The sequence below is a fragment of the Notolepis coatsorum genome (assembly GCF_963971535.1).
Source record: "Notolepis coatsorum genome assembly, chromosome: 6".
Lineage (NCBI taxonomy): Eukaryota > Metazoa > Chordata > Actinopteri > Aulopiformes > Paralepididae > Notolepis > Notolepis coatsorum.
The window spans coordinates 164,718,845-164,733,505 of NC_140170.1; the positions used below are offsets into that span (position 1 = coordinate 164,718,845).

The 14,661-nt window shown below is 50.5% G+C and overlaps 1 protein-coding gene across 1 annotated transcript in view; it reads right to left on the reverse strand.

The window, feature by feature from the left end:
- lrig1 (leucine-rich repeats and immunoglobulin-like domains 1) overlaps window positions 1-14,661 on the reverse strand; it is a 94,492-nt gene that overhangs the window by 30,273 nt on the left and 49,558 nt on the right. Inside the window, 4 exon segments of the mRNA XM_084315804.1 lie at window positions 3,099-3,179; window positions 7,653-7,796; window positions 12,514-12,657; window positions 13,527-13,670. Of these exon segments, the coding sequence (XP_084171930.1) occupies window positions 3,099-3,179; window positions 7,653-7,796; window positions 12,514-12,657; window positions 13,527-13,670 (513 nt within the window).

The following is a 14,661-nucleotide window of genomic DNA, read 5'->3' on the forward strand; positions in this document are numbered from 1 at the left end:
GGTAACGTTACACGCTGAAACTCACCCCAGTCTCCGCGCGCCGTTGGGCGATCATCGTCGAGTAGAAATTTTATCATTATGGGATATATTATTACCCGGTCCATCTCCAGCTTGTATAATGGTATATACGTCCAAATCATGTTGTTTATCGAGTTATTGGCAATCGATCGCTATGTAGTGTGACGAGCTAGAGTGCCGGAACCTATCCCGAGTGGCCGGAAGCAATACGGACATCTAGCACAACCTCTACTGCGCTTCCTGTTAAGCGGTTGCGCGATCGGCCACCAGATGGCGCTCCTGAACCGCCAGAGAGCTCAGTGGGTCCTGCTGGTGTATCTCAGGCCAGCGGAGGGACATTATGAATCCGATCGCAGATTTTTGAAATATTGATATAAAGACGACGTACAGCGTCCCCCGGCAACTTTAGCATGGCCAGCAAAGACATCTAAAGACGGCTCCCGGCAGTCAAAGTGTTAATATAAAACCATATAGTCACATTTTAGAATACAATAGAATAGAATTTTAGAATACAACTAGAAACACTGTCCTGGCCTGCTTCTAAGTTCAGTGGCCTGACAAAAAAATTTAAATAAAAAAATAAAGAAATAATTTTTTTTTTTTTTTTTTTTTTTTTAATTTTTTTTAATCATCTCGCGGCCCATCCGTGGCTGCTCGCGGCCCACCTTTGGGTCGCGACCCCGACTTTGGGAACCACTGCTCTAGACAGACACCGGTTGATAGACTGAGACTGATGAAGTCATCACGCGGCGCCTAACCCACCAGATATGAGTCTGAGCCCTGGATGACAAAGACACTCCTTCATGACCTTGTATTGTATGAGTTTGTGTAGATAGAATATACGTTGTGTATTATGTCTAGTTTATAGTTCTAGTATGTAGTTTATTTATAGCTCATTAGCTAGCTTAGTTTAAATATGAACTATAACTATAAACAAAATAAGCTATAAATAAATGATATACTAAAACTATAAACTAGACATAGTACACAACGTATATATTCTACACAAACTATAACTATATAGTTATAGTTTGTATAGAATATACGTTGTGTACCATGTCTATATAGTATAGTTATAGTTTGTATAGAATATACGTTGTGTACCATGTCTATATAGTTATAGTTTGTATAGAATATACGTTGTGTACTATGTCTAGTTTATAGTTTTAGTATATTGTTTATTTATAGCTTATTTCGTTTATATTTATATTTAGTATAGATAGAATATATAAACGTACCATGTTGTTTACAAATCTACTACGGTTGAGGAGCCGGGAAAAACAAGCATCTCACGTTTTTCTGAATGTATGTACATTTATAAAAAAAAAAAAAAAAAAAAAAAAAAAAAATATATAATAAAATGTAATGATCTGAATCTGAATCTGATGAATCTACCTCTGAAACACAAGATGTTCTAACTCCACTAAAGACGTCCCTGCAGAGTCAAACCGTCCCTCTGGGTGCAAATCAAAATCAAAATCAGCAGCAGCCTGATTCAGACCCGGCGGCTCGGACGGCGAGCGTTAAGAAGTTTAACCGTTCGTGGTTCTGCTGCTCATCTCTTCTGTCGGCAGCAAAAGAGACAAACTAGTGTGAAACCAAAATGTGCGCAGCAGCGTCAGTTAACCCCTCGGAGGCCACGCCCACGTGCCTCCCATGAGGGGATATTCACACAAGCCCATTTGGGGGACGAGGAGCATGTGGGGGACACTTTGATGTCTTTCCCTCTTTTTTTCTATCTCTCTCTCTCTCTCGCTCGCTCTCCCTCTCCCACTCCTCCCCCCTCTCCCTCATTTTTGAATCTCTTTTTCCCATGGCTTAAGTGTGTGTGCATGCGTGCGTGTGTGTGTGTGTGTGTGCATGCGTGTGTGTGTGTGTGCGTAGCGTGTGTGTGTGTGCGTGCATGTGTGTGTGTGTGTGCGTGCATGCGTGTGTGTGTGTGCATGCGTGTGTGTGTGTGTGCATGAGTGTGTGTGTGTGCGTACGTGTGTGTGCGTGCATGCGTGCGTGTGTGTGCGTGCGTGCATGCGTGTGTGTGTGTGCGTGCATGCGTGTGTGTGTGTGTGTGCCAGCGCTGCGCTGCCGAGTGGCCATTTCCGCCAACGCAGGGACAAAAGGGGGCGGGGTCAGAGGGCGGGTCATATGCAGCGATTGATGTCGATGACCGGACACGCCCCCCAATTTCACCCTTTCTCAGTTCCTTACAACAGCGAACGAGGAGGGGAGGGAGGGATGGGAGGGAGGGAGGGAGGGGAGGGAGGGAGGGGAGGGAGGGAGGGAGGGAGGGATGGGGTTGGCCCAACCGGGGTCTCGTCTCCTGCCGTCCAGAAGAAAAGCTCTTTCTTCCTCTCCTTTCTCTGGTCTCTCTCTCCGTGCGGCGCTCCCACTGAGAACCATCTTGGCTGGACATCATCTTTCATCATCCTGCGGTCCGATGGCGGGGCGGGGCCTGGGCCTGGGCCTGGTGAACGCGTCGACTCCACCCCCTACCCCACCACCCCCCCCCCCCGCCCCCCCCCTCCCTCCCAGACTCTCCTCGCCGCCGTGACATTGAACTCTTTACCAGCCGGAGCCACGTGGAGGCGATGCGGACGTGTTGTCTCTCTGACTCCGGTGGGACCCAGAGAGAGAGGGGTGGTCTGGGGCTGCAGTCGCTCCGGTCAGACAGACAACACCAGGCTGAAAGCCTCATAAAACAACTAAACAGAGTCAAACAGGCGAGACCATTTAAACCTCACATCAGCAGCGCGGCTCCCAAATGGCAGGGAGAGACGTCTCCAGCAGCCCCCCCACCCCCCCCCCCCCGCGTCTCTCTCCCTCTCCCGGACCAGATAAGAGAGCTGGCAGGGGGGGGGGAGAGAGAGAGAGAGAGGGAAGACAGCCTGAACAGAACCAACACACTGGGCTTGTTCCCAGTTCTCAGAATGTCAGTCCAAAGAAGAACCATGGGAGACAATCCCAGGACCAGAGAGGCAGGCCAGGAGGAGGAATAGGAGGAGGAGGAGGGGAAGAGAGAGAGAGGGGGGGGGGGGGGGGGGGGGGGGTGATGGAGAGAAGGAGCGGAGGGGGAGAACACTCACAGTTTGTTCAGGTTGTCCAGAGAGGCGAAGGCCCCGTTGGTGTCCTCTATTGTGCCAGAGATGTCGTTATGGTCCAGCTCCCTGCGGAGAGGCAGAGGAGAGAGGGGGATGAGAGAGAGGAGAGGAGGAGGAGGGAGAGAGGAGGAGGAGGAGGAGGAGGAGGAGGAGGAGGGAGAGAAGAGGAAGAGGGAGGAGAGGAGGAGGGAGTGTTTCCTAACCCTGGCAGAGGCTGGTCTGGAAGTCACGGGGGTACCAACACACCCCTGTCCCCTGCCTCCTGCACCTGGACCCCCCCTCCCTCCCTCGCTCCTCCTGCTCTGCCAGCCTGAAGCACATTCTGTCCTCCGAGAGGTTGAGAGGCTGAGAATGCATGTGTGTGTGCGCTCGCATGTGTGCCGTATGTAGGTCTGCATGCGTGTCTGTCTGTGTAGTGTGTGTGTGTGTGTGTGTGTGTGTGTGTGTGTGTGTGGTGTGTGTGTGTGTGTGTGTGTGTGTGTGTGTGTGTGTGAACGGGGCGAAACCCGGCGCAGACAAACACAAGTTTAATTCATGACGCCGCGTTGGGAGCTGGCAGGGCATACAATGCCCTCCTGGGAGCCAGCAGACAGTAGGGCCTGCGTGTCCAAACCAACGGTGGCAGGTATGGCACGGCCAGAGAGCCCCCCCTTAATGAGGGCACAAGCTCCGGCTCGGCCCCGCGCGGCCAGGCGAGGGTGGAGAGAGAGAGACACTCAATGGAGGAGAGAGAATACAGGGGGGGAGGGGGGGGCATAAAATATTCTTTTGAGAGGGTTTTTCCTGGAAGTTTCCAAACACTATTCAACCTGCTTAATTAGCTTGTCCTCACAGGGCTAGTGGGCTTCTAGTGAAGTCATCGTGGCAAAGGACCCCCCCCCCCCCCCCCCCCACTGGTTCCAACGGTACCCCCCCCCCCCCCCCCCCCCCTTACTGGTTCCAACAGTAATCACCAAAAAAACTAAAACAAAGGAGCAAAGGAGCACAAAGGGCCCCTTAAAATAGTTTCTCTCAAACCTGCTAAAGGCCTTTGAGGTAGGATGGTCAGTGGCCCCTCCCCCCCCCCAACTTCCAGATAAAACACCCCTCCTCCCACCCCTTCCATCCTTCCATCCATCCATCCATCCATCCATCCATCCATCCATCCATCCGGTTCTTTTCAGGGTTCCATTCTCCCTCCTCTCCCTCTCTCAGCCAGGCTGGACTGGGGCCCCGTTTCCTCCTCTCTTTCTGGCTGGGTGGATGTGAATGGACGCTGCCTGGTTAAAGAAGAGCTGCGGGATGGGGGGGGTGAGCCAGCGGCCCCCGTGGCTGAATTAGAGGGCAGGCCCGGCCGGCCGGCTGGGCTCGGAGCAGCTTTCACACCCCAGCGCCGGCCACAGAGCCACGCCAGAGAGACCAGCAGTGCAGGACCAATTAAAGCTGCACCCCCGGCTCCCTTACAGAGATCAGCGCCGCGCAGGGCCTAGACTACACTGATCAGATTAGACCTGACACAGGGGGAGGGGGGGGGGGGGGGGGGGAGGGAGAGAGAGAGAGAGAGAGAGAGAGAGAGAGAGAGAGAGATGTGGAGAGAGAGACATACTTCCCACACACCCAAAGAGACTTTGAAAACTTGGCAAATAACGTTGTTTTGTTTGTTTTAACACTGGCTTTGGCAATGTGAATGTATATTTCTCACGTCAATAAAGCCCCCCTTGAATTTAATTCAATTGAAATTGAATTGAGAGAGTTGGAGAGAGAAAGAGAAATAAAGGGAGAGAGAGAAAGAGGTAGAGAGGGAAAGGGAGAAAGAGGGAGAGGAGATGGGGGGCAGGGAGCAGAGGACACGGGAGGCAAAGTTTGGCTTGAAAGAGTGAAAACAATAAAAACAAAGCTGACAAGGAAATATAAAGGAGAGAAGGAGGGGGGGGGGGGGGTGAGAGGAGGGAACCGAACAGAGGCTGAGCACCCCCCCTCCATAGGGGCAGTGCCAGCAGTGAAAGGTCTGTGTGCTCCTTGGCCCGTCACCCCACTGTGAGAAAGAGCTCGTCTAGCAAGAACAGGCAGGACTCTTCTCTCTGGCTCTCTGTGCCGAGAAGAGACGGGCAGCCACGGCCAAGAAGCCCTCTGCTCGGGACCCCCCCCCCCACCCCCCCCCCCTTTCTCTCTCCCCTACTTTCTTTCTTTCTTTCACTCCCTCCCTCCCTCCCTCCCTCCCTCCCACTCTTTCTTTATTTCTTTCTCCTGGTCTGAGGACCGTTTGTGAGAGCAGAGGCACAGAAATGTCCCATCCTGCTTCTCACTGCCTTGTTTAAAACAGGGGGGGGGGGCTTATCTCTGGGACGGCAAGCTACAGAGGACACATGTGGGACCGGCTTCGCTGGGAACCGACGGGGGGAAAACAGACAAAAACAAAACTTCAGCGAGGGGGGGGGGGGGGGGACTAGACACGCACACACACACAAAACAGTTCTCACAGCAAATGACAATAGCCATGCATGCAAACCCCATAAAAAACACACTCCGAGGCAGAGCTATGAATAAACATGAATGCAAATTAGATGAAAAGCAGCCGCCTCCAAAAAAGCAAACAACTCACTGCTTTTCCCGATCGCCCCTGAGGGGATACATAAGCCCGTATCAAATATCACATAAGCTAAATCAATATTGAATGTCTCGGCTTTCACGGTTCCCGAGTGGCCAGTTTTGGCCCACTATCAGCGGAGTGGCGGGACCGTGATCTGTGCGGTCGGAGCGGTTTTGTGGAGCGGAGGGAAGGAGCGGCAGAGAGACTTACAGAGAGCAGAGAGACTTACAGAGAGCAGAGAGACTTACAGAGAGCAGAGAGACTTACAGAGAGACTTACAGAGAGCAGAGAGACTTACAGATAGCAGAGAGACTTACAGAGAGACTTACAGAGAGCAGAGAGACTTACAGAGAGCAGAGAGACTTACAGAGAGCAGAGAGACTTACAGAGAGACTTACAGAGAGCCTTACAGAGAGCAGAGAGACTTACAGAGAGCAGAGAGACTTACAGAGAGCAGAGAGACTTACAGAGATACTTACAGAGAGCAGAGAGACTTACAGAGAGCAGAGAGACTTACAGAGATACTTACAGAGAGCAGAGAGACTTACAGAGAGCAGAGAGACTTACAGAGAGCAGAGAGACTTACAGAGAGACTTACAGAGAGCAGAGAGACTTACAGAGAGCAGAGAGACTTACAGAGAGACTTACAGAGAGCAGAGAGACTTACAGAGAGACTTACAGAGAGCAGAGAGACTTACAGAGAGCAGAGAGACTTACAGAGAGACTTACAGAGAGCAGAGAGACTTACAGAGAGACTTACAGAGAGCAGAGAGACTTACAGAGAGCAGAGAGACTTACAGAGAGACTTACAGAGAGCAGAGAGACTTACAGAGAGACTTACAGAGAGCAGAGAGACTTACAGAGAGACTTACAGAGAGCAGAGAGACTTACAGAGAGACTTACAGAGAGGGAGGGAGGGACATCATGTGGGGCAGAGGGAGGGAGAAGCAGGTTTTGTGGGGCAGAGGGAGGGAGCAGCAGGTTTTGTGGGGCAGAGGGAGGAGCAGCAGGTTTTGTGGGGCAGAGGGAGGGAGCAGCAGGTGTTGTGGGGCAGAGGGAGGGAACAGCAGGTGTTGTGGGGCAGAGGGAGGGAGCAGCAGGTGTTGTGGGGCAGAGGGAGGGAGCAGCAGGTTTTGTGGGGCAGAGGGAGGGAGCAGCAGGTTTTGTGGGGCAGAGGGAGGGAGCAGCAGGTGTTGTGGGGCAGAGGGAGGGAGCAGCAGGTTTTGTGGGGCAGAGGGAGGGAGCAGCAGGTTTTGTGGGGCAGAGGGAGGGAACAGCAGGTTGTGTGGGGCAGAGGGAGGAGCAGCAGGTTTTGTGGGGCAGAGGGAGGGAACAGCAGGTTGTGTGGGGCAGAGGGAGGAGCAGCAGGTTTTGTGGGGCAGAGGGAGGAGCAGCAGGTTTTGTGGGGCAGAGGGAGGGAGAAGCAGGTTTTGTGGGGCAGAGGGAGGGAGCAGCAGGTGTTGTGGGGCAGAGGGAGGGAGCAGCAGGTTTTGTGGGGCAGAGGGAGGGAGCAGCAGGTTTTGTGGGGCAGAGGGAGGGAACAGCAGGTTGTGTGGGGCAGAGGGAGGAGCAGCAGGTTTTGTGGGGCAGAGGGAGGGAACAGCAGGTTGTGTGGGGCAGAGGGAGGAGCAGCAGGTTTTGTGGGGCAGAGGGAGGAGCAGCAGGTTTTGTGGGGCAGAGGGAGGGAGAAGCAGGTTTTGTGGGGCAGAGGGAGGGAGCAGCAGGTTTTGTGGGGCAGAGGGAGGAGCAGCAGGTTTTGTGGGGCAGAGGGAGGGAGCAGCAGGTGTTGTGGGGCAGAGGGAGGGAGCAGCAGGTTTTGTGGGGCAGAGGGAGGGAACAGCAGGTTTTGTGGGGCAGAGGGAGGGAGCAGCAGGTTTTGTGGGGCAGAGGGAGGGAGCAGCAGGTTTTGTGGGGCAGAGGGAGGAGCAGCAGGTGTTGTGGGGCAGAGGGAGGGAGCAGCAGGGACTTACAGCGAGCGGAGTGCCCGAAGGCCACGGAAGGCGCCCTCTGTGATGTGGCTGATGGCGTTGTGTCCCAGACGCAGGGTGAGGAGCTCGCCGAGCACAGAGAGACTGCCCTCCTCCAGACGAGTCAGGTTGTTGTAGGACAGATTCCTGGAAAGAGAGAGAGAGAGAGAGTTAGGGCCCATTCTCACTCACTCATTCTGTCCGTTCCGGTCGCGTACCGCCCTCCTTCCGGGTCACAGTGCGAACCCCCCCCCCCCCCCCTCCCCCCTCTAGTTTGTGTACACACTGCAGTCTTGGTTCGCTTCGGGTTCTGTTTACGGTTTGCCTTTTGAGCGTTTACGCTTGCCGTAGGCGATGATGTCACGTTGGAAAATGTAAACAGGAATGTCTTAACACGACTCTGGATGCTGATATAATGAACAAATTGCCAATAAATATGAAGTTATATTTGAACCTCTGTTGTCAAGCCTTGTCAATATAACCCACCCCATTTTATCACGAATGGATGGTGTTGTAGAGTCCGCTTTTGAGCGTTTTAACGATAGCGCTAAGCTAACGGCTAAACGCTAGTTAGCTTAGCCTTTACTAGTAACATTGCTACATCGATTATATGCATTATATTGAATGTCATTGATCTACTGGTCGACCACGGCCGACTGGTTGGGCACCACTGGTCTAATAGAAATAAATGCATTCGAACAAGAAAGTATAGTATACAGCAATGGCTAACGGCTAACGCTAGTTAGCTAGCCTGTTCAGAAGCTAACATTATCCCATCGCTTGTGGCAATTACATTGCATGTCATTGATCTACTGGTCGACCACGGCCGACTGGTTGGGCACCACTGGTCTAATAGAAATAAATGCATTCGAACAATGTATAGACATAGCAATGGCAAACAAAATTGCCAGGCCTAACCGCCCCCACTCAGCGCGCACCTGAGACCACCTATTTCAGCGGTCCAAGGTTCAGCGCCCCCGGGGACGAATCAGCGGGGGGGGCGGGGACGGGGGACAGCGTTCTCACTCAGACAGACACACCCTTTTCTGATGCGAGCCGGGTCTGATTCGACACAGAGCAGTGAGTGAGAAAGGGCCCTTAGACACACAGAGAGAGGGGGAGGAAAATCAGGGGGAAAGAGGAATATACAGCGTGTGAGGTCTGGAGGAAGATGACAGATTGGCTGCAAAGTGAGGGGAAACTCGAGACATCATTATCCTGAACCTCGTGGCTGAACCCGGGTCTACTTGCCACTCTGTGATGAGTTTTTCCGCTGCGCTGTTTTATTCTTCGGCGGGCGATGTTAAGACAGAATGAATGGTCTTAGCAGACGCTCAGCGCAGGTCCCTGACCACTTGAAAAACAAGGCTCCTTCTGGGACTCCCCCCTTGATGAGACACAGGGTTTATAGATCTATTACGGCGCGGGGAAGAAGCGCCCCAGGCAGGTAGACAACGGCTCCCAAAGTGAGGGAAAACATTGACGTCTTGAAATCGGACGACCGCGGCGTGTTTCAAACTCCACGGCAGGTCGTCCCGTCTGCTTCTGATCACAGACGGCTGATGAAACGTACTCCGTCGGGACCAGGTCCAGCTTAAAGGTAGAGTCTGTAATGCTGTCAAAACAGTGCACAACTGCACTTTGTTTACATTATTTCGTTTTGGTGTGGGTTGGAGTGGGAGGGGAGGCAGGGGAGGGGGTGCTACTGCTGGCCACACCTCTGTCTCTGCCACGAGAGGCCTGGAGACATTCACAGTATAATAAGATAGGCTACTATGTAGCTAATATATATATACGGTCGTGTAATATATGTATACTTATTAGGGGTGGGAATCGCCAGAGACCTCACAATACGATACTATCGCGATACTTGCGTCACGATACGATATCGCGATACGCTGAGTATTGTGATTTTTTTTCTTTTTTTAATTACATTTTATTTATTACCTTTTTTCAACTGCAAAGTAAAACTTTGTCAACATGTTTTATCTAATAAAATAAAGTTCAGTCTGTTCATCTCACTTCAATCAGTTTTATTGCAGAACATGGTATTTTCTCAAGCAGACAGATGTAAACACTGTAATCTGTGTTGCATGTACCTGACAAACTGAACTGTTTGTATTACAGTCATATTCCAACTTAACTGAATGCACATGTGTGTGTGTGTGTGGACTACTGTACTATTACAGGTATTGAAATTAACAATGCAACTTCCTTATTATATATATAATAATTTCTTTTTAAATTATGAATAATTAAATATCTATACTTGGCGTCCCTGTATCGATACAGTATCGCGCACGCAAAGTATCGCGATACTACTATGTATCGATTTTTTTTCCCCCGCCCCTAATACTTATAATAGAAAAATGTATAGCAACTTATTATACTGTGAATATCTCCAGTACTGTATGCTAGTTATAACACAGAAGAATCTCAAATGAAATGGTGGCTGCAGCCGACGTTAAGGACTCGGTCCTTGTTCAACACTTGACTCTGTTCCATCGGCCCTTTCTAGCTCAGAGTTTCTCAAGCTTGTCTACATGTTGTTTCCCACTCTCTGCTGGCCTTCGGGGGACATGACTAAGAGGCACGGCTGGGGGACATCACCGAGGCTCCAAGCCCTCTGCAACACATCGAGTCTGGCTCTCTTCTCCCTGTCCTGAGTTACACAGGTTTTGACGTTTTGATCTGTTGACAAGACTGGCCAATGAGAGATTGACTAATAGCTCCGCTTGTAGCCCATAAGAGAGTCATTATAAGAGATAATAAATCACACAATGCTATATACTGGACATGGACAGTGTTTTATGGCTCCATCTATAGCCCCTCTGTACGGCTCTGAGTCTTGACCAGCCATGTGTGGAGAGATTGTCCCTGACGGCAGCTCAGCCTGGCCCGTCCAGAATGCAATAACTGCTCATAAAGACAGTCTCTCTCGCGCTCTCGGCTCTCCCCTTCTGTCTTAGTCTCTTTCTCTTTCTCTCTCGCTCTCTCTCTCTGTCTGTTTGAAGTCATCCTGACCCTTGCTAATAGAATCATATAACCACCGACTAGTACGGAGTGCTGGGAGGATGGTGTGTGGATAGATAAGGCAGCATTCTGTCATGAGCAGACCTGCGCACGGGAAAGTAACTCTGGGGCAGAGCAAACTAACTCCGGAGCAGAGCATACTAACTCTGGTCTGGAGCAGAGAATACTAACTCTGGAGCAGAGAATACTAACTCTGGAGCAGAGAATACTAACTCTGGAGCAGAGAATACTAACTCTGGAGCAGAGAATACTAACTCTGGAGCAGAGCAGACTAACTCTGGTCTGGAGCAGAGAATACTAACTCTGGAGCAGAGAATACTAACTCTGGAGCAGAGAATACTAACTCTGGAGCAGAGAATACTAACTCTGGTCTGGAGCAGAGAATACTAACTCTGGAGCAGAGAATACTAACTCTGGAGCAGAGAATACTAACTCTGGAGCAGAGCAAACCAACTCTGGGGCAGAGCAAACTAACTCTGGAGCAGAGCAAACCAACTCTGGGGCAGAGCAAACCAACTCTGGGGCAGAGCAAACTAACTCTGGGGCAGAGCAAACTAACTCTGGAGCAGAGAATACTAACTCTGGAGCAGAGCAAACTAACTCTGGAGCAGAGAATACTAACTCTGGAGCAGAGCAAACCAACTCTGGGGCAGAGCAAACTAACTCCGGAGCAGAGCAGACTAACTCTGGTCTGGAGCAGAGAATACTAACTCTGGAGCAGAGAATACTAACTCTGGAGCAGAGAATACTAACTCTGGAGCAGAGAATACTAACTCTGGAGCAGAGAATACTAACTCTGGTCTGGAGCAGAGAATACTAACTCTGGAGCAGAGAATACTAACTCTGGAGCAGAGAATACTAACTCTGGAGCAGAGCAAACCAACTCGGGGGCAGAGCAAACTAACTCTCCGTCCGCCCATCTGTCCCGCTTTCTTTTCTGTCAGACCCACTGAAGACACACCTGTCCACCGTGCAGTCAGCAACACCTCACCTGAGCCCAGCGCCTCCCTGTAGTGTTACAGTAATGGTCACGTCAAACAGAGCTCAAACGCACCCGGCGCGATAACCCCTCACTCAGGAGACAAAGGAGCGAGAGAGGAGGATCTTTTCACTCTAATTACCGCAACAATACAGACACAGGCTTACGCGCTGGTTTGCCAAAAACCTGTGCCTCAGACCTCCATACAAAAACTCTTGTCGGAGGGCTTAGGCAACGACAAGCACGGCTGTAATTATGGGATAAACAGGCTTATCTTGAGAATAGCGCGTGGTATTGAGTGTTAAAGCGCCGCGTCATTCAACCCTGGTCGAGGTGGGAGGATGATACGGGTGGAGGGGGAGGTTCTGAGTCACCATCTCCCATCGGAGGCCGAAACCCCCCCCCCCCTTCCCCTGCTCCTCCCCCTCCCGACTAGAACTGAATCCCGCAGAATTTGATCTTCCTCTCTTTTCTTAAAAGAACAGAAAAGAAAACAGAGCCCTGTTCCTCCTTTGTACTTGTTCAATGTGGGGCTACTTCTGTTGTTGCTATATATTCTCAGGCTACTTCCAGGACACCGTCGCCCACATTACTTCCTCATGTCGGCTACTTGTTATTTTAATGATACAAGACCTTGTCCCCGATTGTGTTGCATCCAAGTCCCTCTGGACAAGCGAGGTCCCTCTCTGCACAATGAATGGAAGCGGACATGGCCGGTTAGCCTATAGACATCGTCCGACTCCATTCATTGTGCTAAGCTAGGCTAACGTGCAGCCAGATAGCTTTCTACTGAACGCACAGAGAGGAAACTGGTAGAAATAAAGTAGGGGGGTGGGTGGGGGGGGTACTCACAGTTCGCGCAGCTTCTGGCAGAACTTCCAGCCGTCAGGGTTGATGCGAGCGATGGAGTTGTTGCTGAGGAGGAGCTGCTGCAGGGAGGAGAGTCCGTACAGAGAGCCGCTGTTCACCTCCGTCAGGCTGTTGTAGTCCAGGTGACTGGAGGAGACAGGGAGAGGAGACAGGCACGGTCACGGGCATCCTGGGTAATGTAGTTCTTAACAGTAAAAAAAAAATGATAATAGTAAGTGCATCGAGATGTGTTGATATTGTAAACGACTAAAACAAGTCAGTCGCAGTCAACCAGCGATGGGTCTGACCCCTTTATCTCAGCTGGTTAGTGCGGTCGCCTGTGGATCCTATATGGTCCCGGGTTCAAATCAACTCGGTTACAATATGAATGAGTAAATCCAAATGTATCAATTGATCAAATTCACAATGGGTATTAATCAACATAACGGTGTTGACTTGACTGAAGCGTAAATCCCCCTTTTTTTTTATTATTATTATCTATTTTTTTTAATAAATGTTTGGATCAGAGTCAGATGTTCGTCAGGTTATAAACTATCACAAACTTCTAACAGGGTTATATTATACACTTTAAGTCAATCAAATTCCATGACGGTACAATATCTGTGACTAATATCAGTCAGCCCTTCGAGTTCAAAGTTGACTTCAAGTAGTTGATTTAAATGGTCCAGGTCTGGTTTTGGCCGGCTATAGGACTAGCACTAGGGAGTGGGACTCATGTGATCAAGAAATATATTTGTATTATCATCCCTTCAAAGTTACCAGCAGCCAGGCTTGACATACAAAACTTGACTTGAGTAAAAAAAAAAAAAAAAAAAAAAAAAAAAAACAGATTCTGAATAAATTGTAATGACATTTCCAAAAAATATATTTATATATTTTTTTAATTATGCATCATTTTCCCGTAACATTTCCAGGTCTGGAAAACACAACTTTCAAATGCCATGACTTTGATGTTTTCCATGACTGTAATAAAAACCCTGGGTTGTTGTACGTACAGGACTTTCATCTTGGCCAGGTCCCAGAACGCTCCGTCCGTCAGCTTGCTGATGTTGTTCCTCTGCAGCTTCAGAACCTCCAGGCTGGACAGACCCTGGAACGTCAGCCCCTCCACCTGACGGATACGGTTCCGGTTCAGCTCCCTGGACACACACACACACACACACACACACAGTGAGAGGGGGAAACGGAACCCTAATGACCAGAAATCGATCACGTTTCCACTCACATCAGCGTGAGCTATGGCGCTCTCTCTACCCCGTCCAGCGTTCCTATGTTTCAAAAGGAGGGGACCCCATCTCTCTTCGCAGAGAGGAATGCTCGTCCCCCGTGCTACACGCACATCCATCACACGTCCGCCCAAGCCGACAAATCCTGTAGCTTAAAAGACACTTAAGTTCTAGCGTTTTTGTCCCTAACAAACCCCTTGCTAACAGGCATTCCTCGGCGGTATCTCTTCCACCTGTGGCAGGGGGCCAGCGCTCTGCCCCACCCCCCCCAGGGCTTGGAGCTCCAGAGCTCGGCTTACAAACGAGGGTCGAGCCGTGACCCGAGCGACCCTCCACACCATCACAAGGCTCCATAAATCTCCACCGGGTCAACTGGAGGAGCAAACAAACTCAACGGATACATGGAAATAGCCACCGAGGTTATGGACGTCTACCTGTGTAAACACATACCGGCCACTTAGTAACCTCTTACAGACGCCTACGCTGTACACAAATAGTCAAATGGTGCATTTATATAGCAGCTTTTTATCCAAAGCGCTTTACAATTTGTTCCTCACATTTTACCCGTTCACCACACATTCACACACCGACGGCAGAGGCGACCGCGCAAAAAGGTGCCAACCTGCAGATCGGGAGCAGTTAGGAGTTAAGCGTCTTGCTCAAGGGCACTTCCGACACGCTGCCCGGGAGGAGCGGGAATCAAACCGGGAATACCAGACGAGAGCCACCGTCGCCCCCAAGTTCTTTAGATTTCCCCGACACGATTTCCCAAAACAACGGGGAGAAGGACGAGAAGACATCGTGCAAGTGCGTGAGACGCGTTTCTGAGTTTCCTTACAGACCTACTGCAGGCTACACGTTTGATCCTTTTGATTCTTTTTAGGACCATTTCGAATACACGCCT